Source organism: Leucopleurus acutus (assembly GCF_964270905.1).
Source record: "Leucopleurus acutus genome assembly, chromosome: 6".
Taxonomy (NCBI): Eukaryota; Metazoa; Chordata; class Mammalia; order Artiodactyla; family Delphinidae; genus Leucopleurus; species Leucopleurus acutus.
Window position 1 is genome coordinate 5,334,984 of NC_139149.1, and position 27,421 is coordinate 5,362,404.

The following is a 27,421-nucleotide window of genomic DNA, read 5'->3' on the forward strand; positions in this document are numbered from 1 at the left end:
TTTCGTACTGGGAGATGTGTGGCTTACCCAACGTTAGCCTTCTCCCTACTGTAATTTTCTTGTCAGCAGGCTTGGACAGAAAGCCAATTTTATTAACCAGAAAACTTACTAGTGGGTGCACCTGCTCCAGTTCCCAGAACATCTACCTTCACCAAACTGGATTCAAGTATTACTTTTTCTTGTTGTTAAGTTGTTAAAGTGATTTTTAAGTTGTTTGAGTGATGCATTAAAGAAAATTTGGAAAGTACAGAAAAGTAGGAAGAAGAAATAAGTCATGCACAATCCCATCACTCAAAGACAATATGTTAGTGTATTTCTGGACACTCCAAATCCCTGAAAGATAGGTACCTAACACTGAAGGTAGTCAGAGTTAGACTTGTAGCTCTACAGAGAGAGGTCAGTATCCCCCGACGATACTGAGGGACTATACCCTTCACTCAGTTTCCCCTAAAGTTAACATCTTACATAACCATGGTACACTTGTCAAAACTAAAAATAGCTAATAATTACAATTAACTAAAATCAAGAATTTATTTGGAATTTACAATTTTTTTCACTAACATTTTTTTTTCCCTGTTACAGGATCCCATCCAGGACACTACACTGCATGTGAGTCTTTCTTTGTTTTTCATGACCTTCATAGTTTTGAGGAATACTGGTGAGGGTTTTTTTTTTAATATTTATTCATTTATTTATTTGCCTGTGCTGGGCCTTAGCTGCGGCACGCGGGATCTTTTATCTGCAGCATGTGGATCTAGTTCCCTGAGCAGGGATCAAGCCTGGGCCCCCTACATTGGGAGCACGGAGTCATAGCCACTGGACCACCAGGGAAGTCCCTGGTGAGGTATTTTGTGGAATAGCCCTCAATTGGGATTTGTCTGCTGTTTTTCTCATAGTTAGACTGGGGCTATGCTTGTTTTGGGGAGTATGACTGCAGGAAAAGTGACCTTGTCATTATGTCGTATCAAGGGTAAATACTATCAACAAGACTTATCGCTGTTGATGTTGACCTTGATCACGTGGTTGAGTATGTTTGTCAGGTTTCTCCTCCGTAGAAGTTATTTTTCCCCTTTCCAACACTGCACTCTGGGAGGAAGTGACCATGCACAGCCCACGCTCAGGGGTGCGTGGGTGGAGATTAATACACCCTCTGTATGGAGCATGATTAATTAGAATTCTTCTATAAGGAAGAGTTAGCTCCTCTCCCCAGTAATGTATTTAATTATTTACAGCAGAATGGACTCTAATATACTTATTTTATATTCTAAGTTATAACTGTGCCAGGTTTGGGCACTGGAAGCTGTTTCAGGTTGACTCCTATGTCCCTTGACAGGCCTACACGCATTATTTTTGAGCATTCCGCACTTCTGGCGCTACACGATGCTCCAATCAGCTGTACTTTCCCCGAAGCAGTTCTAGAGTCAGTCCTTTCTCTAAAGAGCCCTGCCCGGCTCCTTTCACTGTAGGGTGGTACTTATAAGCAAGATCACGGGGCCTACAGTTCCTCTTCAGGTGAAACTTAAGCCTGCGCACCCCGCGCAACAGCCAGGCTTGCCCGGGCCCCACCGAACCTCCCGGCCTGCAGTGCGTGCCGTGCGCATGCGCGCCGGGGAGACGTGCCGTCGGACGGCAGCCAAGACGCTGGCGTGAGGCAGTCGGAGCCGAGGAGTCCGGCAGTGTCCTTGCGCTCCCACTCTGCTTCGGTACGTGGCTGCGGCCGGAGGCTTTGCAGGTGAATGTTCCTGTCCGGTCCGGGCGACCCAGACCCCCTCGGGCCGGGCCTACCCACCCCACGCCCTTCCAGGGAGACCCCAGGCCCGCGCCCTCCGTTCCCCACCCCGGGCGTCGGTCCCTCCGGAGCCTCTCCAGGAGACTCCCGTCAGCGCCCCCCAACCCCACCCGAGTCCTTCCCCTCTCCTCTCCCCTTCCTTCCTCTCCTCCCCACTCCCCTTCCCCCTCGCCTCCCTTCCCCGGATCCCTCCGGAGCCTCCCCTAGAGCCGCCCGCTCGCCGCCCCTCCGGAGCAGACCCCCCTCCCCTTCCCCCTCCCCCGGTCAGTTTAGAGTCTCCCCTGGTGCCGCCCGCCCCGCCAGAGCGCTCCTGCTGCCGCCCCGCTTCCTGCAGGTGATCCCCGCCGGCACCCCGCCTTTCTGCCCGCGGGGCGCAGGTCTCCGGCCCTGCAGCCCGTCTGGTCGAGGGGATTGGGGCTCTTTTTGGTTATCCTGCCGCCCGGAGGTCGCAGCCTCCTTAAGGAGTCCGGAATGGCACTGACGCTGCGCGCTCTCGGGTGGGGCCCGCCTCCGCTCGTTTCGCCTACTCTTGGTTTTGCGGTGTCGTTGGCTCTAAGTGCTTGGTGTTGTATTGTAGGTCTTTTTCCACGTTTGACTCTCTCACCTAACTACATGGGGAACCCCGAAGGTCAGGGGTTTTCATTTCGCGTCAGAGTAGTGTTTTTTGTTTGTTTTTAACTCAAAAATAGAGTAATTTACACAGAAAAGTCTACATAAATGACCGAATAGTAAAGTTCCAGGTTTTCAGCGCGAGTGGGGGAAAGGAATGAGGTGGGATGATCACAGTGTCAAAAGATCCAGGGGAACATGCGTGGTTCATTCCAAACGCTGTTGACTCCTGAGAAGCTTTCGTTGTTTTAATACCTCCTCTGACTAGGACGCGGCGGAGCCTCTGCCAGGGGGAGCGGCGCTTAGTCTAAAGGGAGGGAAGTTCCTGGGTCTTGGTAGTCTTTGAGGAAACCAGCGCCAATGCAGGAAGTGACTTGTGTAAAAGTCACGAGGGGAATTAGGGCCCAAGCTGGGACTGTTAACTACCTGTTTATTTACGACGCTTAATGTTTGTCTGACAAATTAATGACCAAAATATCTGTGTATGTGTGCATGTGCTTCTGCGACTGGTTCTCTTGTGCTCAGGAGTGGCCCCTGGGCTGGGCTGATGGTTATTGATGGGAGGTGGATATTGGGAAGAGAGCTGGGCAGGTGCTTGTCTGGGCTTCCCTTGTGCTTGGTGTTTACTCAGTGGGGTAGTGATTCCTTAACTCCCCCCATCTCTGAGGGCAGGAATCAAGCATATGTTGCAGGATTATCCTGGCAGATAAGAGTGTCTCGCACAGTGTAGGTGGTCAGTAAATGCTTCCTGAAGGAGGCTGCAGAAAAGAGCTCAGAACCTGACAATGGTTCTTTACTAGCATATTTTTAATGGTGTTATCACATTCTGTAGGTAAATTTCCTGATAATCTCAGGGACTGAATTTGTGAAATGTATAGGTCAGTGGTATAGAAAGGACAGATACTACTCTTGAGGTAGTCATATTACTCCTTGGGGGAAGATAGAGGTTTTTCTTTTCTTTTCTTTCTTTTTTTTTAAATTAATTTTTATTGGAGTATAGTTGTTTTACAGTGTTCTGTTTCTGCTGTACAGCAAAGTGAATCAGCTATACGTATACATATATCCCCTCTTTTTTGGATTTCCTTCCCATTTAGGTCACCACAGAGCACTGAGTAGAGAAGTTTTTCTTGACTCTCTCTAGAAGGTTTGCTATACTTCCTAGCTTGCCATCCTACATTAATATTTGGGTTCTTTCTCCTTTCCTCTGTCTTTTTTCTTTTTTACTGGATGTCTAAAGAAATTAAAGAATTACTTTATTAGTGTCAGTAACTGCCAAAAACTGCTGAGTAAAATAAACTATTACAAATGTTACAAAAAGTGGGCTAGTTGAACCAGTCATGTTTTATTTGTTGTGTATTTGCTTCTGAACTTGATCATGAGGCCAGAGTTGAACTTTCTTGCCTCTTTGTTTTAGTCTGTCTGTCCTTTGATGAGTGCTTATTATTGGGCTTGTTATTAAGAACTGATTGCTACCTGAAATGGCCAACACCACATATGAACTGACTGGGATGGATCACCCAGTCTTTCTTGTCCCCTGTGTCGTTTTGGAGTCCTTGAAGAACAGAGTTTTCCTCTCTTTGATAAGGAAACAACTTTCACAGCTAAAATAATAGTTCTTCTAGTTAACACATTCTGAAACTAGATTTCCTGATAATCTCAGGGACTGAATTTGTGAAATGTGTAGGTCAGTGGTACAGAAAGAACAGATACCACTCTTTTCTTTTTTTTTTTTTTGGCCACGCTTCACAGCTTGTGGGATCTTAGTTCCCCGACCAGAGATCAAACCTGGGCTCTTGGCAGTGAGAGCACGGAGTCCTAACCACTGGACCGTCAGGAAGTCCCCAGATTATCACTCTTGAGGTAGTCATATTATTCCTTGGGAAGATAGAGTGCTAACTAGAGGAGCCAGGCAAAGTGGGTTTTCAGTTCAGAACTGTCAGATTCCAAAGGCAGTATTCTTTCCACCTCTTAAGTTGGTCCCTTTTGGATTCAATGATTTTTACAGTGATTTGAGTTCATATTTTAAAATAAGTTGAATTGGGGAATTCCCAGGCGGTACAGTGATTAGGACTGGCACTCACTGCTCAGTCCCTGGTTGGGGAACTAAGATTCCACAAGCCTCGAGGCGTGGCCAAACAAACAAACCTCAAAAACTTGAATTGTTGAATGTGGTTTGTATTTTTAAAACTTTCTGTAGGTTTTATTGGAATGTGAGTAATGTGGCTATTTTGCAGCTAGTTTGCTGGCATCCTCTAGAGACCAGCAGCAGATCAGACTTTAGTGAGTTTTAGTTTATGCATTAGATCCTGCTCCAGGGTATAAATAACAGTGAAAGGTTGAAATAAGTTATGGAGAGTGGAGTTCAACAAGGTACGTCAAAAAGCTACTCCTGTTCCTTCAGAGACTAATTTAGTTATGTATTCTGGGAAGGTTTTTGGTTTGATTTTTTTTTTTTTTTCCTTCTAGGTATGTGTTCAAATTTTGACTGTCAGGCACATCTTACTAAGTCTTCTAAGCTATTTGAGAAGCAGCCTGATGTGCTTCTGTCTTCTAGAATGTTTTAGGCAAATTTTAGTCAGGTGGATAGTGAGGAAATAATAGCAAAAATAGTAGTAATAATTGCTGTGGGAGCAGCTGCCATTTGTTAGTTTTAGTAACTAACAGGTACTATGCAAACACAAGTTATTTCACCCAGTTTTCCAAACATCCTATCAAGTAGATGTTAGTATTGTCATTGTGTAGATGAAGAAACTAAGGCTTGGAAAAGTTAAATAACTTGCCCAAGGTAATTTATAAGTGACTGAGCCAGGATATAAATGCAGTTCTTTTAACTTCAAAGCCTGTATTATGAAACATTAGGCTCTATGAATTTTTCAAAGCATATTATCAAAATCAAACTTTATGATTTTTGATTGCTAAGAATATACTAAGTTTCTCCCCCCATTTTAAAGAATTCTTAGAAGGGAGGTTCAAGAAAATGGTGTTCATCTAGGGTTTTTTTTTTTTTTTGTATGTTTGAGGATAATTGAAATTATTGCGTACATGTTCACATTTATCAAAATAATACATATACATAGATTGAAAAGCCAAATAGCACTTTAAACCTCAGAGTCAAAAAATACTCACTCCCTTTCCATTAACTAGAGACAAACGTTTTCACCTTTTCTTAGCTGCCTTTTTTACATTTATATTCGGGACATGATAACATTGCTGTTGATTTAGATGTAATCTTTGACTTCTTGCCATAGAAGACTTCTGCCTCCTGTAAACACTCTTCTTGAGTCCACCAGACTCTCTTAGATGTCAGGCTCTGTCCCCTTCCCCTCCCCCGCCCCCCAACACTGTCCTCCAGTCTGGACTGGTTTCTTTTCTAGGCCTGTGGCACAGCTGTCTCCCTGGGACTTTCCTTCACCTGCATCCCCTAGTTCCTCTTGGTTTATGCTCTCATTTTGGTGGAATACATTCTTCGCTAGGCTCTGGAAACAGGGTCGGGTACATGGAAGGTAAATCTTAAGTCTTTCAGCATGCGTGTAAATGTCTTTATTTTATCTACTTGATTGATAATTTGACTGGGTATGGAATTCTGGCTTGAAAATAATTTTCTCTCAGCATTTTGAAGATATTGATCCATTGCCTTCCAGCTTCCAGAATTCTTGATGAAGATGCCCTAATGCTTTGTTTATCCTTTATGTGACCTCCTTTTTGCTCTGGGAAGTTTTTACGTTCTATTCTTTGTCCGTAGAGTTCTGAAATTTCCGTTATAAACCTTACCGAGGATCTTTTAAAATTCATCTTGCTGAACACTCATTAAATGTCTAGAAATGTGTCTAGAAATATGTCTAGAAATGTATCGTCCTGTTCTGGAAAATGTTTGTATAGTACTTTTTTTTATACTCCTTTTGCTGGTTTATTTGTGAAACTCTCCTGTAAGCAGGATGTTTTATATCCCAGGCTTATCCTGTAAGTTTTTTCATCTCTTGGCCTTTTTTTTCTTTTTTTCCTTTCAGAGAGATTTCCTCCATCATGATCTTTTCAGTTCTTCTATTTTAAATTTTGGTTAATCACGTTTAACTGAGAGCTCTGAAAGTTCCTATTTTAGAACATTTTGGTTTTGTTTTTTGGTTACAATATGGTGTATCGTCTTTCTGATAATAGTAATTTTTTAAAAACTGTTCCTTTGCTCCCTGCAATTGTCTCTGATTCCTGTGAGGTTTTTGAGTTTTTTTACTTTTATTTTTTTCAGTCTCTTTAAGCTTCCTCAGATGTCTGAACATACATGCTATCTGTTTCTATTTAAGATATTAAAAAAACTGATTGAAAGTTCATGTGTTTGTTTAAAGTTTATCACATGATGAGAATCCCTGTAGGGTTTTAGGCAGAGACCAGCTTTTTTTTTTTAATATCTTTTTAAAAATAAATTTATTTATTTTATTTATTTTCGGCTGCATTGGGTCTTGCTGCGCGCGGGCTTTCTCTAGTTGCGGCGAGCAGGGGCTACTCTTCGTTGCGGTGTGCAGGCTTCTCATTGCGGTGGCTTCTCGTTGCGGAGCACGGACTTCATTAGTTGTGGCGCATGGACTCAGTATTTGTGGCTCGCGGGCCACAGAGCACTAGCTCAGCATTCGTGGCACACGGGCTTAGTTGCTCTGTGGCTTGTGGGATCTTCCTGGACCAGGGCTCGAACCCATGTCCCCTGCGTTGGAAGGCAGATGCCTAACCACTGCGCCGCCAGGAAAGCCCGGAGATCAGTTTTTTTATAGAAAAACATGTCAGTATCAATGAACCTTTGGCTGTGCCCTTCGTCCGGAGCTAGAGAGTCTGGGAGTTAAGTAAAGGAAGAGGACAGGGAGTTTAAGACATTCACTTACTCTGTTACTCCTCTAAGTTTGGCATCTCTCTTCCACTCTCAGCTACCCCTGGTGTCCCCAAGACTAGAGCCTCAGTGTTTCAGCTTTTCCAGAAAGACGATCCTCAGGATTGGGGAAGGGTCGTTGCCTGGATGTGTAGAGGGCCTACTAACTCTTCTTAAAGACTTTCAGTAAATTCTGATATTCTTCCCCACCTTCAGCATTATCTCACACTTTCAGTTTCTGAATCTTTACAGTGTTCTGTGGCTAGAGTTGGCTTGCTGTGTTTTGGCTTATTAGCACATGAAAAGCAGAGAAAGCTTTTTATATTTTATATTAGTTACTACTTGTTCATTTGCCTTTAAAACTTTCTCAGCGTTTTTAGCATCTAATCTGCTTTTGTCTCTGCTGCGATTCTCTTTGTGTTTGTGGATTTATGCCTTGTTTTCCCCTTAACTGTCATTTTAGTTGCGTTTCAGGAGAGAGCAGAGTTAGGTGTTTAATCTGTCATTAATGTTGGAAATAGCAAAGCAGTCACCAGCATGGGTGATCTTTACGTTATTCATAGATCTTTTGTCTTGGATTCTCATTTTTAAATTTTTAAAATATTTATTGATTTCTAGTTTTGGCTGTGTTGGGTCTTGGTTGCAGCATGTGGGATCCTCCGCTGAGGCACGCGGGCTCCTCGTTGCGTGGTTCAGGCTTCTCTCTAGTTGTGGCATGTGGGCTTAGTTGCCCTGCGACATGTGGGGTCTTAGTTCCCCGTCCGGGGATCGAACCCGTGTCTCCTGCATTGGAAGGCAATTCTTAACCACTGGACCACCAGGGAAATCCCTGGATTCTCATTTTAATGTCACTGTTGTGTCTTCTGTCTTTGAAAATAACTCTCATGTGATTTGTAGTGTTTAGTATCAAGAAATATGTATTTTCCAGAAATATGTAATATTTCTATATATTGTAGAGGGAAAAATGGGAAGATGGATTTTTTTTTTTTTTTTTTTGTGGTACGCGGGACTCTCGCTGTCCTGGCTTCTCCCGTTGCAGAGCACAGGCTCCGGACGCGCAGGCTCAGCAGCCATGGCTCACGGACCCAGCCGCTCCGCGGCATGTGGGATCTTCCTGGACCGGGGCACGAACCCGTGTCCCCTGCATCGCCAGGCGGACTCTCAACCACTGCGCCACCAGGGAAGCCCGGGAAGATGGATTTTTAAAGTCTGCCTTTTTTTCTTTTTCCCCTCAGAGCACTGGTCCTAGGTAACCTCAACGCAGGGCAGGCTAGCAGGATTCAGGGCCAGGAATTGGTCTAGGCTAATGAGTAGGGTACCTGTTTTAGGCAGTGGCATGTGAATGCTCTATAAGGCTGAGGGCAAGTAGGCTGAGTGATAGGCAATGTTTTCTCCTCCTCTGCTTTGTGGTCAGGGTTCAGGATACATTGGAGGAGCTTGGCAGGGGACAGACTCTAGATAGAAGGATTTAGCTGTGGTCCAGCATAGGTGAGGTGGGTCATTTGGGAGCAGATGAGGCAGCTGCTTATTTAAGTACTTGTTACCCTTGGTGTCTCTTACTTACATGGCCCAGTGTGGGAGTCTGTATTGTGTTACATCTTGCTTATGGGTTGGGAGCCAGAGGCAGGGGTGCTCCTGCTGATGAGGCAGTATGCTCCAGTGGTGATGGGATACCAACATGGTATCTGACAGCAGAGGCTGGTAGGCACAAAGGACACATACCTCTTTAATGGAGATAAAGAACTTACTTTTCTGCCCTCAGAGGACTGCCCATCTTGCGGTCTCTGCTAGTTGGTAAAATGTCCAGCCTCAGTCCCCCAAGAAGATGACTGTTGGCTGATAATGTTGCCTGATCTGAGTGAAGACACCACAGGTGCTTTAGGAAGCTCCTTTATTTTATTTTTATTTTTTTAAAATAAGTTTATTTATTTATTTATTTATTTTTGGCTGGGTTGGGTTTTTGTTGCTGCGTGTGGGCTTTCTCTAGTTGCGGTGAGTGGGGGCTACTCTTCGTTGCGGTGCATGGGCTTCTCATTGCGGTGGCTTCTCTCGTTGTGGAGCACGGGCTCTAGGTGTGCGGGCTTCTGTGGTTGTGGCACGCAGGCTCAGTAGTTGTGGTGCACGGGCTTAGTTGCTCCACGGCATGTGGGATCTTCCCAGACCAGGGATCGAACCTGTGGCTCCTGCATTGGCAGGCAGATTCTTAACCACTGTGCCACCAGGGACGTCCAGGAAGCTCCTTTAATATCCTCTTGGCTTCTTCTGACTTCTGGAGATTGGCTTGTAAGTACTTGCCCAGAAAGTGCAAGTAACCAAACTCAGCGCATTGCTGAGGGTGTGAATCCAGGGTTCTTTTCCAGGAGTCATTTCTCCCCAGCAGTGTAATTTTTAGGATGGTTGAAACCTGTTCCTGCGGTCTTCTCTGCTGCCTATGTAGCAGTACACTTGAGTCCTTAACTCAGAAATCTAGACTTTTTGTCTTAAAAAAGAAATCCTAACATCTTAGACAGTAAACAACAAACATCTCTTACTTGTTAATTCAATAACTGTTTGAATTATCTACTGAGAGGAAGGAATTACACAAATCAAAGTGTTTAACCTTTTTTTTTAACCCCCCCCCGCACCTCCCCCACCCCAGTTGTGAAATTGAAGTCACATTGGAAGGTGTGTTTCTCTAAAACATTCTATAGTGATGTATATGGTTTTAATCATTTTATACTTAGGATGCCTTTTAGTCTCAGTTGGTTCTAATGAACCATAATTATTATTTTCACATTGGCACCCATGTTGTCACAATTTGGCCATTAGATGCCGTTTCTTCAGCTGGTTGACTTTTTTTTTCCTGAAATCATCTTTGTTTGTTGACAGTAAGACAGCTTAGGCACATCTTGAGGTGTCCTGTCCCTGAATTGTAACCAGCTCGTTTTCAAGGAGTACTGGCTCCTTTTAGAGGAGACCAGTATTAGAGATAAAGATCTGGACATGTGAGATTGTTTCACATAATGACTAATGGTAGACAGGATGATACCAGATAAGAAGCTACTTGAGTCTGCAGAACAACTAGCCTTTTATAAAAAGTCGTGGGTTTCTGTTGCTAATTTCAGTTCAGGTTTCTTTCTACCTTGTAATCTAATTTTCTCTTTCTTTAATAGTTTGGAACTATTTTATATAGGCACGCCAGAGATATGTTTATAATGTTGTCCTCTTGATGGAGAAGGTTTTTTTTCATTTTAAATTCTTGACTCCAGTGGCCTGAAATTGATTTCCAAGTTGGCTTTTCAGTTTTCTCTTTTCTTAGTACATTTATTTATTTTATTTATTTATTTTTGGCTGCATTGGGTCTTCGTTGCTGCACGCAGGCTTTCTCTAGTTGCGGTGAGCGGGGGCTACTCTTCGTTGTGGTGCGAGGGCCTCTCATTGTGGTGGCTCCTCCCATTGCGGAGCACAGGCTCTAGGCACACAGGCTTCAGTAGTTGTGGCTCGCGGGCTCTAGAGCGCAGGCTCAGTAGTTGTGGTGCACGGGCTTAGTTGCTCCGTGACATGTGGGATCTTCCTGGACCAGGGCTCGAACCCGTGTCCCCTGCATTGGCAGGCAGATTGTTAACCACTGCGCCACCAGGGAAGCCCCGCAAGTTGTTTTAAAAAACTTAAATAGTACAGAAAGGTGTAATAGGCCTGAATAGTCACCCTCTTTTCTGACACATATGCAGCACTGCCTCATTCCTCTCCTCAGAGGTACACGTTGTTAACAGTTTTTATGATTCCTTCCAGAAAATAGCTGTGTGGGTATCAGCTACGTGTGCTCATCAGCACATACTGTTCTACTTCATTCCTTTTCACATCTGCATAAATATGCCATGGGTGGAGGTGCTCATTAAGCAGTCCTCTTTCGTGGAGCCCTTTGGTTGGGGCTAGTGTTATACATGTGTTGGTGAACCTGTGTGTGTTTATCAATGAGGCATATTTCTAGTAATGGTGAGAAAGCTAGGTCAAAGTATATGAATATCTAAAATTTGGATGGATATTGTCAAATTTCCCTCCCAAAATGTTAACAACAGTTTTTATTCCTGCCATTATGCTTTCTCCTTTCTGAGTATCATAGTTTTTTTCATTTGTGGCCCTCTGATAGGTAATATTGTTAACTTGTGATTTGAATTTTGTTAGTTGAGTTGAGAGAGAAATGGAGTAGTTTATGAGTTTTTTGCCCATTCATGTTTCTTTTCCTGTGAACTGCCAAATGATTGTTGTTTCTGTTATAAGTGAGCTTTGTATGTGAAGGAAATTAACTCACTGCTGCCATATATATGGTTGTAAAACGTATTTTTCTTAATCTTTTATTGGTCTTTTTGACTTTATTTTGCCACTCAGATTTTTATTTTTATGGAGTTAAATTTATCAGCCTTTTTTTTCATGACTTCTGGTGTTCTGCTCTGACCTGGCCACTCCACCTGCTGACACCAGTGCGCACCTTACTGGGCTGTGTGCAGCTGTGTTCTAGGGCTGCTTTATGTCTGTTAGATGTAAGTGGAGTTAGACTTAGTTAGGTGGACAGGGTGCTGAGGCTAAAGCCTAGGGTGCGCGTGGGGGGTTGTATTGGCCATATTAAGGAGGTACTGGGTAAATTCCAGGTGGCCAGTGAGGTAAAATGGCTTTGGTCCTTTCCTCAGTTGACACTGAAAGGGCTAAGGATAGAGAGACCACAGGGCTGTGATTTTGTGATATAATAAGAAACATATGAACTTCTAAAACTCTTGGAATTTCCTGAGAGATAGAGGTACTAGGAGTGTCTTTTTGTTGTCTTTTTATTCATAATAAACCCCTTTCAGCCATATCTAAGTTTATGTTAATGAGATGATGGGCCCCTAGATAACTTCAGGGTAGGGCTGGTTGCCAGAGGGACCAAGCTTGTGATGAGCAGGTTAGAACTTTCAGCCCCAGGGGCTTCCCTGGTGGTGCAGTGTTAAGAATCCGCCTGCCAATGCAGGGGACATGGGTTCGAGCCCTGGTCCAGGAAGATCCCACATGCCACGGAGCAGCTAAGCCTGTGCGCCACAACTACTAAGCCTGCGCTCTAGAGGCTGTGAGCCACAACTACTGAAGCCTGCACACCTAGAGCCCATGCTCCGCAACAAGAGAAGCCACCGCAGTGAGAAGCCTGTGCACCGCAACGAAGAGTAGCCGCCGCTCGCCACAACCAGAGAAAGCCTGCGTGCAGCAACAAAAACCCAACGCAGCCAAAAATAAAATAAATAAATGTATAAATAAAAAATAAAAAGAACTTTCAGCCCCATCCCTGGACCTCCAGAGATGGTAGAGAGGCTGGAGATGGAGCTTAAGGACCAGTGTCCAATGATGTAATCAGTCATGGCTACCTAATGGAACCTCCTTAAAAACCCCTAAATGACAGGGTTGCAGTGATCACATGGAGATGCTGGGAGAATGGTGGCTGGAGAGGCATGGAAGCTCTGCGCTCTTCCCCCAATCCTTGTCCTCTGCATCTCTTCCATCTTGCTGTTCCTGAGTTGTATCCTTTTATAATGAATAGGTAATAGTAAGTAAAGTGCCTTCCTGAGTTCTGTGAGCCATACTAGCAAATTATCGAATCTCAGGAGGGGGTTGTGGGCACCCCCAATTTATAGATCAGAAATATGGGTGGCCCAGGACTTGTGTCTAAAGTGGGAGCACTCTTGTGGAACTGAGCCCTTAAGCTGTGAGGTCTGATGCTAAGTCCAGGTAGTTAGTGTCAGAATCTAATTGAATCAGTAGACATCCAGTTGGTGTCCTGAGAATTGGAAAATTGGTTGTTGGTATGGAAAAACCCCACACATTTGGTGCCAGAAGTGTTGTGAGTAGAAACAGCTCATTCTGTTTTCTGGGTATAATTTTGAACCTGCCTGTTTCTTCTTCTACAGGTGGAAAGATGGCGTTTGTGAAGAGCGGATGGTTGCTGAGACAGAGTAAGTACAGGACGTGAGCCCCTTGGGCTGGGTTTAGTGTTGCCTTAGGGCACATCTTTATTTCTGTGGCTGACACTGCCAGTGTTTACAAACAAATAACAAAGTCTTACTAATGTTGTTGCCCTGGATTTCCTCTTGCAGATTTTTAGAGCTCTATGAACCGTTTTTCTGCACACGTGGAGCTTCTTGGTTGCTGCCTTGACAGGAGCCAGGGGACAGTAATAGTCCCTGCTGGCTTCTCTTTTCTCACTAGCATGCTATATTATTATTATTATTATTATTATTATTATTTGGTTACGCCGTGTGACAAAGTTAGTTCCCCGACCACGGATGGAACCTGTGCCCCCTGCAGTGGAAGCATAGAATCTTAACCACTGGATGGCCAGGGAAGTCCCTAGCATGCTGTATTATTAACGGCTGACCTGAGGTTCTTGGACCTACCCAAGCTGAGCTGATATATTACCATAGAGCTGAGCTAATATATTAGCATGGAGGTACTGCTCGCTTTGTGGGAAACACCTGTCTCATCTGGGGATTGAACAGTGACCAGATTCTGAAATACTAGAGTCTTTAATTATAGATTAAGATTTGACCCGAGGGAACAAGTTTATCGAAAACCAAATCTTTTGTGTCTCCAAAAGGACTCTGGAGAAGGGACTCAGTTCTTTTTTTATGGGATTAAGTTCATTTTCTTAGACTCATCTCTATGGGCTTGCATATACTTAACTCTGCTTATCTCTGAGGCTGCCACCTTAAGTAGGATTCATAGTATGTTTTAAAGCAGGAAGAAGCAGCTCTGTTTATTGCAGAAAGAGTAAGCAGATTATTCTGCTGTGTTCTAGAAAGAGCAGCATTAAGGGAAAAGTGACTAGTATATTGTTTATGACTCCAGCAAAAGCTTGAGTGGTGATATATACTGTATTGTTCAGATATGAATTTGTATTTAAGGAATATTTTCAATACTTAGCTAAAATTGAGCCTAGCAAGGAAGAATGGACTTGCATACCTTAGACGGTTTATAAAAACTATTTATGAAGCTTGTTTGTGTTCCCATTGTACAGATTTTTATATCAATATAATTATCACAACAGCTCTGTGAGGTGGGTGGCATTACCCCAGCTTCCAGCTGAAGAAATAGAGGTTCACTGATAACTGGTCCAGATGTTAACTATGGGTGGCAAATCTACATTCAGACTCAGGGCTGTCTCGTTTCAACATCAACACCCTTTCTACCAGGAGACGAGCTTTCAGACTGTCTGTCCTGTTACTAGTTTTACGTTCTCAGACCTGGAGCTGAACAGGTGTCCTTTCAAGGTCTATGACAGTTCTGTAGTCTAAGAATAGATGCAGCTATTGTATTGTTGGCTTAAAAAAAAAAAAAAAGTTGTGACATATTGGAATCTAGCCCCCATGTTTGTGTAAGTTTCCTTGTCTTGGGTTTTGAGGATCTTGGGTGATCCTAAAATGGTCAGGGGACATGGAGGGCCTTGCTCAGACCTGGAGGATGTGCCTTCCCTTCCTGCACTCTTTGAGGGCAAGTGTCTTTTCTCCATCATGACTCAATGTAAATGCTCTGGCAACATAAGTGAACAGTGACCCTTTTGACAATTTTGTGCTTCCCATCAGCGCTTAGCATGATGATGTACACAAAATAGGAGTTCTGTAAATAAGTTGTACAGACTTTTCCACTGTCTTAGTTATGGTTATCTCAAAAGTGTGTATTCGTAAGACTTATTCCATTTCCCAATCTCCTGATGTTGGGTTGATTTTTCCGTCTTTGCTAAAGCAGAAGTATCATTCATAATAAACTAAAATGAGGTGAGTTGTATTATATTCACTGAGTTGCAGAGCAGCAGAGATACACATGTAGTTACACATATGCACCACTGTCTTCAGGTTTCCTTTTCTTGCCATTGGCAGACTCTTAGGCCTCAGTATCTGGACTCTGGAGGACAGCTTAATTTAGGGTTCTGCAGTCAGGCCTTTGATGGCAGGTGCGATACTTGGGTAGAACTCCCAACCCGGTGATTACACCTGTCTGTGTTCGGGTGGCTCTCTTTGGTAGTTTCTGCACAGCTCAGGCACTGCCAGTTAAATGGATGCTGGGTGTCACTTATTTATCAGTTTGGGCAAGTGCTGTGGTTGCCTCTCAGCAAGGTGGGTGTTTGATAGTGGTAAAAGAAATTTGGAAGGCTGCTGGGATGAATATTTGGAATTTGTGCACATTGGCCATGAACAGGGTGGGATCTATAGGAACAAAAGATGCAGCCGGTAGCGTATGGATGTGAGAAAGGTGCAGGGGTAACTTTTAGATTTCCCCTTTGGCTGACAAGGAAATTAGAGTTTTATGAACTTAAATGCCTAGTCCAAGATTACAAATGAATGGATGAATTCTCTCAAACCGATAGAGATGGGTGAGTTAGTAGGATGGATGCGTGCTGGGTAGGAGTCAGGCCCTGGGCCTGGGCCAGTGTCTGGGTGTGGATGTATCCAGTGTCTGAGCCTGCCTCTGCATAGTCTTAGGCAGGGAGACTCCCCACACTGTGGGCTGTAAGGGAAGGTGAGCATTAGAGAAGAGTATACGTGAAGGCCCTCCAAGAAAAAGAGAAGTTTTTCCAGAAGAGGAAGGTATTACTGTTATTTGTGTGTAGAGACTTTACAGTTCAACGTTTTCTGATCAATCTAGCAGTTAGATACTACTGGGAAGGATTAGGTATACCACATGGAGAGTTAAATGTTAGACATGTTTCATTAGCTCAAAATCAAAGTTTTATTGAACTTTCTTTTTTTTAAAAAATATTTTGATACTTTTAAGTTGGCAGCGTTCTCAGTAAGATCGAAGTTCTCATCTTAGAGCATGCTGCATGCAGCCCTGGTACAGCATGGGTGTTCATGCAGTTTGGGTCTGCTTTCACTTCCATTTTGATGGACTGCTCTGGGAAATTGTATGCAGGTATACTTTTGGGACCAGAGGAAAGTTTCTTTTGTTTCTGTTACCGGTGAATTAAAGGACAAAGTCCTTGCTTTTCCACTCAAAGGCAACATTTGCCACTTTTTTTCAGGTACTATTTTGAAGCGTTGGAAGAAGAATTGGTTTGACCTGTGGTCAGATGGTCACCTGATCTATTATGATGACCAAACTCGGCAGAGTGTGGAGGATAAGGTCCACATGCCCGTGGACTGCATCAACATCCGCACGGGACATGAATGTCGGGGTAAGTGGGTCTGTCTTGTCCAGCTTCTGTCGCCTGCCCTTCTGCTTTCTTGATGGGAGTTGATTCTTCTTCCTTACCCATTCTGCTTTCATTTACAGACCAAAGAAGGGTTTCATCTGGGAAGAGGTAACCAGATGAAACCAGACACTTGGATTATGACCCATGTGGGTTGGCAGATTAATTTTCTCCTCTGAATTAGACCCATCAGTCCACATTTCTGTTCTCTCTCATGGAGAAGGTGGTGGAAGACTAAGGAACCAGAGTGCTGGGAACCCCAAGAAGGATGGAGCTACCCTAGGCAGTATAGATTTTGTGACTCAGAAACTGGCTTATTGATAACAACTCTAGTCAGTGTCTTAAAATCCATGATGTCTTTCAATGTAATTATCACAACTATTGAAGGAGTAGGGTTTTTTTTGTTTTAATAAGCATAGACTTTTCTATTTCTAATTAATGGCATATGTAGACTTCCCTGTTTGTTTTATTAGCTCTGTTGCTATTTGGAATAAAGAGGCTGCTGTAGTAACCATTGGTGTAATAATATCCTGCCCCTGTAAGTTCTTCAAACACAAGCCTCTATGGACTAGCTATTGAAATCCTTACTTAAACCAGGCTCAGATATCATAGGTCTTACTTCTTGGTACACAGAGATACTTTAAACAACCGATTTTCACTTTTAAAGCAGCGATCTAGTTTGATGCTTTGTGAATAAAAGCAGTAAGTATGCTGTTAACTGATGCTTTGCAACACTTTTCGTTGTGCTTATTCTTCTAATGTCTGGGCTATTTTGTATATCACCATATGTGGATCGTGCTCTGGAAGAGGCTTACGTGTTTCTCCAGCAGGAATTTTAATTAGAATGGAGTAATGATTCATGTGTTTGGTTCTGTACAGCAGAACAAAGATGTTTTATAATTGTAATGTTCTGACGTTCTGGTCCTTTGCTTATCTGAGCTGTTAAGAAATCCTTCAAAAAAAAAACTATGTAAATACTCCTGTATTCTATATATTTTTCATAGATATTCAGCCTCCAGACGGGAAGCCAAAAGACTGTCTGCTGCAGATTGTTTGCCGAGATGGGAAAACCATCAGTCTTTGTGCAGAAAGCACAGATGATTGTTTGTAAGTTTTTTTCCAGTGTGTTTAATTTTAAAAGTGTTTTCTGTTTTAATTTCCAGTTATGAGGAAGGGAGAAGAACGGGAGTGGCGTGTTCCTGTAGGCAGCAGAATAAGTGACTCAGAGGTTGTGTGAAAGAAATGTTAAGAGTCTTACTCCATGTCTGATAACCCTGATCCTCGTTTCTGCCTCTGCAGAGCTGCCCGTGCAGGGTCCCATTGTAGTGAGTATGGCAGAAACTATTAGATACAGTCACTTTGCACTCTTCTTTTTTCATTGCTAGATGCACATTGGGCGATGGGCATAGTTAAATGGGTTCTTAAATTTTCTTTTTTTGGCCGTGCCATATGGCTTGTGGGGTATTAGTTCCCCGACCAGGGATTGAACCTGGGCCCTCGGCAGTGAGAGTGTGGAGTCCTAACCACTGGACTGCCAGGGAATTCCCCTTAAATCTTGTCCTTTTTATGTAAATGTCTTTTTAAAAAGCACTGACATCTGTATTATATAGCCTTTCTCCTTTTGGTGGTTCTTATTTCCATCTGCCATCTCTGAACAAGGGGTATGGAACCACAAAGAAGGAAAACCCAACTTTATTAATTCTCAGTCTGTTAACATTAGCATTGATGTAGGATCAGAATCTTGAAAACACTGATTTTTTTTTTTCCTGTCCACACTGTACCACTAACAAAGGGTAACTCTGGACATTGCAGATCTCTAGGGTTTATTTTAAGTCCTAGATGTAGTTTCGTTTTTACATTCTTCTCATTTATATTAGTGAATCTTAAATAGCAGTTTCTGGAAAAGATGTACCTTTCCTAAAGACTAATGGAGAAATGAACACAGGTCAAGCCAGTTTGCTACTTTTTTATAAACTGGATCTATATTTTTACTCTTTAATAATTTGAACACTTACTTTGCACTGGGTACTGTGCTAACTGCTTTATGTATGTTCTTTAATCCTCACCATATCTTATAAAGTGGATACTGTTCTGTTGTAAGAAATTGAGGCATAGTGAGGTTAAGTAACTTTCTGTATCGGTTTTTAATGCTCTTGTAATAAATTACCACAAGCTTAGTGGCTTCGAACAGTACACATTTCTGATTACATTTCTGGAGGTCAGAGTTCTACACTAGGTTTCAAAGTGTTGGCAGGGCCATGATCCCTTCTTGAGGCCCTAGAGGGGAGTCCGTTTCCTTGCCTTTTCTAGCTTCAAGAGTCCTCCTGCATTCCTTGGCTTCTGGGCTGAGCCCTTCTCCTGCTGTCATCTGTCTGATTCTCTGTAGCTGGGGAAGGTTATATGCTTTTAAGGATTTAAGAATAGTTTGAGCCAGCCTCGATAATCCAGTATAATCTTCCGCATTTCAAGGTCCTTAACCTTAAGTATAGCTGCAGAGTCCATTTGCCTGGTGAGGTAACATTTTCAGAGGTTCTGGGGATTAGGATATGGATCTCTCTGTAGGGAGGAGGCATCATTCTGCCTGCCATACTTCCCAAGGTTTTAGAGCTTGTAGGCTCGACTCAGAATTTGAATCTTTGTCTTCATAGCCCTTTGTTCTTAACTGCTCTATTCTGCTGTTTGCTGAGATGTCACATGTATGGACGGTTCCTTTAAGTACTAGTGGAAAAAATATCTAGAACTAAAATTTTAGAATATTTTACCAAAACATGGGAGGCTTTTTTGTCATAGAGGAGGGAGAAGGGGTAAAAGTACACTGAAGGACTTGCCTTGTGTGGCATGGAAGGCTGACTTTTTCTTAACTTTATGGGAAAATAGAGGTTTATTTATGTGTCTAATTTTAAGGGTACAATTAGGGACAGAGCAATGGAGGATAATACTAGAATTAAAAAACCCAGCAGGTAAACTTAATAAGGCATGACAGGAGATGAAGTAGCAGTAGTTAGACCAATGATATCTGTGAATTCAATAAATGTGAGTTGGGATAAGATCTGAGATTGGGCAGAAAATACAAAGTCCACCTATTTATTCTGTTAACAGGAAACACACTTGAAATAAAATGACACAGCAAGGTAAAAAAGTAAAGAAGAGGAGACTGTTTGTTTCCTGGGGCTGCTGTAACACAGTATCACAAGCTAGGTGCCTTAAAACAACAGGTTTATTCTCTCACAGTTCCAGAAGCTAGAAGTCTGACATTACTGTGTCAGCAGAGCTGTGCTTCCTCTAAGACTCTGGATAGAATCATTCCTGGCCTCTTCCTAGGTTTGGTTGTGGCCGGTTATCCTTGATGTTCTCTGGCTTGCAGCTGCACCACTCCAGTCTCTGCCTCTGTTATAACATGGTATTCTCCCTGTGTGTCTGTGTCCACATTTCCTCTTATAAGGACACCTTCATTCAGTCAGTATGACCTCATCTTAATTTGACTCCATCTGCAGCGACCCTATTTCTAAATAATTCACCTGTACTGGGGATTAGGACTTAAGCTTATCTTTCTGCAGGGGATACACTTCAACCCATGACAGAGACCTCTGAGAAAAAAGGGGGAAATGAATCTGTGTCATCTTCCTCAACTACCTAGTGAAATGAAGGGGAAGACATTCAGAAGCGACAGCCAAATAAAGAAGTTTAACTTCAAGCACAGAATACAAAGAGCAACAGTCAGAAAAAGAAATAGAAGATTCTGTTGAGATGTATCACAGTTTTTAACCCTACCCCAACTCCCAGAAGCAGTAACAAGATGAGCTAATTAAATCTTAAAAATTTTTGGTAGTACCCTGCGGTCTGTAGAGGTGCTGATACTTCTTGAAAAAGCCAAGGAAAAACCCTTGAGCCTATGATATCCTTGGGACCTTAGCAGAGACTGGAAGGTTCCCCCAGGGCTTGTCATTTCAGAACACTGGAAGGCAGAGAAGGATAAGCGAGCCCCGGCATAAGACATTCAAAGGAATTATGCTTAGAAGAGTGTAGAACCCAGATTTTTCAGAAAGGACTTACTCCCTATCTTGACCAGTCACAAAAATTAACTTGAAATGGATTGAAGACTTAAATGTAAGACCGTAAACTGTAAACCTACTAGAAGGAAACATGGGGAAAAGGTCTTTGACATTGGTCTTGGCAGCGATTTTAGATATGACACCAAAAGTGCAAGCAACAAAAGCAGAAGTAAACAAATTGGGACTACATTAAACTAAAAAACTTCTGCACAGCAAAAGAAACAATTAGAAAAATAACAAGGCATCCTATGGAATAGGAGAAAATATTTGCAAACCATTTATGTGATAAGGGTTTAATATCTAAAATATATAGGGAACTTGTATGACTCCATAGCATAAAAACGAACCAATTAAAAGATGGGGAAAGGACTTGAAAAAACGTTTTTCCAGAGGTGCTCAACATCACTAATAATCAGGGAAGTGCAAACCAAAGCCACAGTGAGGTCACCTCACACCTTAGAATGGCTGTTATCAAAAAGACAAAAGATAAGTATTGGTGAGGGTGTGGAGAAAAGGGAACCCTGTGCACTATTGGTGGGCATGTAACTTTGTGCAGCCACTATGGAAAACAGTATGGAGGTTCCTCAAAAAATTAAAAGTAGAACTACCATATGATTCAGCAATGCCACTTCTGTGTATATATCTGAAGGAAATTAAATCATTGTCTCAAAGAGGTAGCTGTACCCCTGTGTTTCTCGCATTATTCGTAGTACCAAGACATGGAAACAACTCAAGTGTCTGATGATGGATGAACTGATAAATAAAACGTGATACACACACACACACACACACACACACACACAGACTTGTGCATGCATGGGTAATGGACTGTTAATCAACCATAAAACAGGAAACCCTGCCTTTACAACATAAATGGACCTTGAGGGCATTATGCCAAGTGAAGTAAGTCAGACAGAGAAAGAAAAATACTATATGTTCTTACTTATATGTAGAATCTAAAAAAGCCAAAATCATGGAAGTAGAGAGTAGAAGGGTGTTTGCCAGGGGTTGAGGGAAATGGGGGAGATATTGGACAAAGAGTACAAGCATCCAGCTGTAAAATGAGTGAGTTCTGGGCATCTATTGTACAGCATAGTGACTATAATTAATAATACTGTCTCATATACTTGAAAGTTAAGAGAGTAGATCTTAAGTGTTATCACCAGAAAAAATAAAAAGGTAATCATGTGCGGGGGTCCTGGAGGTATTAGCTTATTGTGGTAATCAATTCATGATATACGTGTCAGGTCATCATGTTGTACACCTTAAACTTACATACGTTATAGGTCAGTTTCTCAAATACCAACATTATTTTTAATAGCAAAATATTGCTGACCATCTAAATCTCATATCATGGAACATTATGTAGCCATTAAAAAAATCAGGTAGATCTGTGTGTATAACATGAAGAGATACTGCTAGTTCTAGTATAGTTAAGTATGGTACATTTTACATTTATTTAAAAAGTAAAGGAAAAACTGTAGACTATGCTTTAAATATTACATATGTACTATAGATTTATTTCTTTACATATCATATATTCCTAGTGCATGTCTTAGATAAGTTGACTGAGTACGTCTTGAGGCAAGGGCTTCAGATCTGCTCTTAAAAACAAGCTTTTTCAGAAATTCCGATGCCAATGCAGGTTTGAGAACGGCTGAGATAGATGTTGGATTGCCTGAAATAAAGTACCTCTTTCTTTTCTTCAGGGCCTGGAAATTTACGCTTCAGGATTCCAGGACAAACACAGTAAGTTGCTAATGGCAGTCACTAGTAATGTTTTCACTTAGTCTTGCTGTAACAAACGGGAGAACAGGAGGTTAAGAAGGGAAATGGGGAAGAGGGATTTTTGCCATCCGGCCCAGGATGAGCAAGCAGAGACAGGCAGGCTGTGTTTCGCTGCCAGTGAGGAAGCTGGATTTTGCCAAAACATTTTGGCAGGAGGAGCCCTCCTAACACAGGCACGCTGGTCCCGGTGTTGTTTTCTAGAAATGTTTGTATCTCACAAAGATTTGCAACACTTTGAATTCTGCTGCCGTTTACAGAGAAGGCACAAAAGGGACCACAGGGTCCTTTTCATGAATAGCATCTCAGCCTGTGAAATAAACATTTTTGGGACTTGTACTTGTCTCTAGTTTCTTCTGACTTTAGGAAGTAACTGAGACAGTAAACCCCATTTGTAGAGGCTAGTGATACCATCTTGGTGTCTGTCAGGGAATCAAAGGCAATTCCCTCTGTGGTCAACATTTTCATTCTTCAGGCAGGGTTTTATTTTTTCATTTATTTCTCTAGGAAGGAAAGAGAAAGGTAGATGGTGCTTTTAAAAGAATTTGTACAGGTGGGAAAAGAAAGTAAAAAGACTTAATATCTAAATGCTGTTTTTTCCTAGTTTTGTTAGCTCAGGACTGTTCTTCCTCCTAAGATTACAGGTCCAGTTACCTTTTCTTCGATGAAAATCCTTTACTTGAATGAAGTTAGTATTGATGATTCATATAGTTAGGGGCAAGAGCTAAGGTGATTCTTCACGTGGATATTTTTAAAAAGAGCACACATATTTTTGTTTTCCACCGGGGGGTAATTTACTGAAAGATTTTTAAATTTTTTAACGGAAAAACCAGATTGTGAGTGTAGAACATATCCCTGACTGCTACGTTTTAGATTGTAGGATTTTTATTTGTGAACAGAAGGGATGTTGAGAGTGGTGTAACATCTTTTAAAAGGGCTGGGTAACAGTGGAGGCCCTGTGGCCTTCTTGGGCAGTGAGAACTCTACTTCTGCCCCCTGCTGGTGGCTGAGGAGGGCCACATCCTCCTGAATTCAAAGGACACTGGAGTGCTGGGTGGTGGGCAAGGGGAGGGTGGTCCTGCTAGTCATTGCTTCTCAGAGAGCTGTTATATTTCCTCTTCAAAGATTAAACTTTTCGGCTTTTATTAATTTTTTTATTTACTAAACAAAAGGGTATAGTATCATAAGAACCTTTAGTTGCTTTGTGGCAACTCACTTGTTTTCATACTTTCTCTCCTCTCAAGGCTTATGTTGGCTCAGAAATCGTGTATGACGAGACTGCCGTGGTTTCCTCCCCACCTCCTTACACGGCCTATGCTGCACCAACCCCTGAGGTAGGGAGCAAATCTTTGCCTTATAGAATCCAAGTGAGGGAAACTTGTCGTCTCTGTGCTACTGTGCTTTTAAAAGAAAAGAAAACTTTGAGCCAGCCAGTATCAGAGAAATTAGAAATGTACTGTAAACCCTTTCTTCTTTAAACTTTTCTTTTCTAAATAGATTGTTGCCATCTTTTGCTTTCCTAAAATAAAGCAACTGCTTTATAATCTTCCTGTTCACATTTTCTTTTTAAGATAGACCTAAAAATGAATCATGGTAATATGATTTTGATGATTCAAGTTTATACTTAATTATTTACTTGAATACTCTCTATCATCAGAAAAAATGCTTTTTTTATTTTGAAAAAACAAAAACAAAACCTTAAAAACAAAAATCACATGCCAAATACCTTGTGGTGTCCCCTAGTTAGAGGTGCCAGGCATTCAGTGCTACATATAGAAGTCTCCTGTGGGAGGCACTTTGATTTTTTTTTTTTTTTAATTTTAATTTTGAAATAATTATAGATTCACAAGAAGTTGCAAAGGTAATATAGAGAAATCTCATGTCTCATGTACTCTTCACCCATTTCCCCAGCTGTTACATGGTAGATAAAATCAAAACCAGGAATTTGAAATTGGTGCAATGTTTATGTCTGGTTCCATGTCATTTTATCATATGTGTAGATTTGTATAACCGCCACCTCAATCAAGATATAAAACTGTTCATAATATCTTCTTCCTGCTACACCCTCTTATAGTCACACCCTTCTTGCCCTTCCCTAACTCCTGTCAACCACTGATTTGTTTGCCATCTGTATAACTTTGTCATTTCCACAGTGTTATATACATGGAATCATATAACACGTGATCTTTTGAGATCTTTTGATGTTTTCATTAAGCACAACGCCCTTGAGAGTCATCCAAATTGTTGCATGTGTCAATAGTCTGTTCCTTTTCATTGCTGAGTAGTATGCCTTGGTATGGATGTATCACATTATGTATTGAACGTTTACCTATTGGGAGACATTTTGGTTGTTTCTAGATTTTGGCTGTTACCAATAAACCTTATGTGAACACTCATGTACAGGTTGTTATGCAGACATAAAGTTTTATTTCCCTGGGATAAGTGCCCAAAAATGTAATTGCTGAGTTGAATGTATGGTAAGTATATGATTAGTTTTTTAAAAAGCTGACAAACTGCTTTCCAGAGTTTCTCTACTATTTCTCTTTCCCATCAGTAGTGTATGTGTGGTTTACTTTCTCTGTATCCTCACCAGCATTTGCTGTTGTCGCTGTTTTTTATTTTAACTATTCCGATAGGTGTGTAGTGATATTTCACTGTGATCCTAATTGGCGTTTCCTATAGCTTGTGATGTTGAACATCTTTTTATGTGCTTGCTTGCCATCCATATATCCTGTTCAGTGAGATGTGTCTTCATGGCATTTGCTCATTTTCTACTTGTTTTATTATTTTTTTATTGTTGAGTTTTGAGAGTTCTTATATATATGTTTGAGATAGGAATCCTTTGTCAGATATGTGATCAGTAGCATATCTTTTTATTCTCTTGACAGTGCCTTTCACAGAGTTTTTAATTTTGATGCAGTCCAATTTATCAGTTTTTCCTTTTATGGACTGTGTTTTGTTGTCATGTTTAACACTTCACCTAGACCAAGTTTCCCAAGATTTTCTCCTATGTTATCTTCTGAAAGTTGCATAGTCCTAGGATTTATACACGAGTCTTTTCTGTTGTCAGTTAATTTTGAATAAGGTGAGAGGGTTATGTTGAGGTTCTGTTTTTTTTTCGCATATGGATGTCCAATTGTCCCATCACTATTTGTTGAAAAGACTGTTAATCCTTTCTGGAATTGGTTTTGCATCTCTGTAAAAAATCAGTTGGCTGTATTTATGTGTGTCTGTTTCTGGGTTCTCTGTTCCATCCTCTGATACCACACAGACTTGATTACTGTAGCTATATATCAATAATAAGTCTTGAGATTGGGTAGGCTGATTCCCCCCACTTCATTCTTCCTTTTCAGAATTCTTTGAGCTATTCTGATTCCACTTACTTTCCATGTAAATTTGTCTAAATGTACAACAAAATCTTTCTGGGATTTTGATAGAAATCAGGTTTTTGGGGGAAGCATTGACATCTTTATTATGTTGAGCTTCCAATCCATGAAAATGGACTGTCTATTTAGATCCTGTTTGATTTTTTTCCACTAGCATTTTGTAGCTTTCAATATATACATCCTGCATGTTTTTTGTTAGATTTATACTTAAATATTTCTTTTTTTTTGAATTTTTGTATATGGTATTTCAAATTTCATTTTCTCCATGTTTATTGCTAGTATATAGAAAAACAGTTGATTTTTATATGTTGATCTTGTAGCCTGTGAGCTTATTACTAAACTCACTTATTAGTTCTATAAGTATTTTATTTTATAAATTTATTTATTTATTGGCTGTGTTGGGTCTTCGTTGCTGTGCACGGCTTTCTCTAGTTGCAGCGAGCGGGGGCTACTCTTCATTTGCGGCGCGCGGGCTTCTCATTGTGGTGGCTTCTCTTTCTTGCCAAGCATGGGCTCTAAGTGCGCAGGCTTCAGTAGCCGTGGCTCGCGGGCTTTAGAGCGCAGGCTCATTAGTTGTGGCGCGTGGGCTTAGTTGCTCCACGGCATGTGGGATCTTCCTGGACCAGGGCTTGAACCCATGTCCCCTGCATTGGCGGGCGGATTCTTAACAACTGTGCCACCAGGGAAGTCCAAGTATTTTATTTTAGATTCTTTGGAATATACTACATAGACAGTCATGTCATCTACAAATAGAGTTATTTCTTCCTTTGTAGTCTGTGTACCTTCTGTTTCCTTGCCTTGCCTTGCCTTATTGCCCTGGTTAGAACTTCCAATATTATATTGAAGAGCAGTGGTGAGAGCAGGCATTCTTGCCTTGTTCCTGATTTTACGGGGAATGCGTTCAGTTTTTCCACACTAAGTGTGATGTCTTTTGTAGATGTTGTTTGTCAAGTTGAAGAAAGTCCTTCTTTTTTTTAGTTTTCTGAGTGTTTACCATGAATGGGTGTTGGATTTTGTCAAATACCTTTTCTGCATCAATTGATTTGGTCATGTGATTTTTTTTAAACCTTTTTTTTTTAAACTTAAATATGGTGGGTTACATTGATTTTTGAATACTGAACCAGCTTTGCATCCCTGGAATAAATCTCACTAGGTTGTGGTGTATAATTCTTTTTATTTATTGCTGAATTCTATGTTTGCTAATATTTATTAGGTGTTTTTGCAACTGTATTCATGAGGGATATTGGTCTGTAGTTTTCTTTTTTTGTACTCTGTTTTATTTTTTTATCAGGTGATACTGACTTTATAGAAGTTAAGGAACTGTTCCATGCTCTTGTATTTTCTAGAAGATATTGTGTAGAAGTGATGTTAATTCTTCTTTAATCATTTGGTAGACATTTCCAGTGAAACTGTCTGGGCCTGCCTGGAGATTTCTTTTGGGGGATATTTTAAATTACAAATTCTGTTTTCTTAATAGTTACAGGACTATTCATTCTCTATTTCATATTGAATGGGTTGTGGTATTTTATACTTTTTGAGGAATTGGTCCTTTTCATTTATATAAGTTGTCTAATTTATGTGTGCAGCTCTGTCGTTTGGTCCATACACACTTATATTTTCTTGGTGGATTAACCCTATTATCATTATGTTATGTTCTTCTCTGTTTCTGATAATTTTCTTTAGTCTTATGTCTACTCTATCTGATATTAATGTAGCCACTTCTGCTTCCTTTTTATTAATGTTTGCATGATATCTCTTTTC

The 27,421-nt window shown here is 41.4% G+C and overlaps 1 protein-coding gene across 2 annotated transcripts in view; it reads left to right on the top strand.

Annotated features, from left to right (window-relative positions):
- Positions 1 to 1,668: 1,668 nt before the first annotated feature.
- PLEKHB2 (pleckstrin homology domain containing B2) overlaps positions 1,669 to 27,421 on the top strand; it is a 47,414-nt gene continuing 21,661 nt past the window's right edge. For both annotated transcript variants that reach the window (XM_082841499.1, XM_082841500.1), the window contains exons 1-6: positions 1,669 to 1,732; positions 13,163 to 13,207; positions 16,270 to 16,422; positions 17,442 to 17,544; positions 22,199 to 22,238; positions 23,519 to 23,608. In XM_082841499.1, coding sequence (XP_082697625.1) covers positions 13,171 to 13,207; positions 16,270 to 16,422; positions 17,442 to 17,544; positions 22,199 to 22,238; positions 23,519 to 23,608 — 423 coding nt within the window. In that variant the 5' untranslated portion in view covers positions 1,669 to 1,732; positions 13,163 to 13,170. The remainder of the gene's footprint in view (positions 1,733 to 13,162; positions 13,208 to 16,269; positions 16,423 to 17,441; positions 17,545 to 22,198; positions 22,239 to 23,518; positions 23,609 to 27,421) is intronic.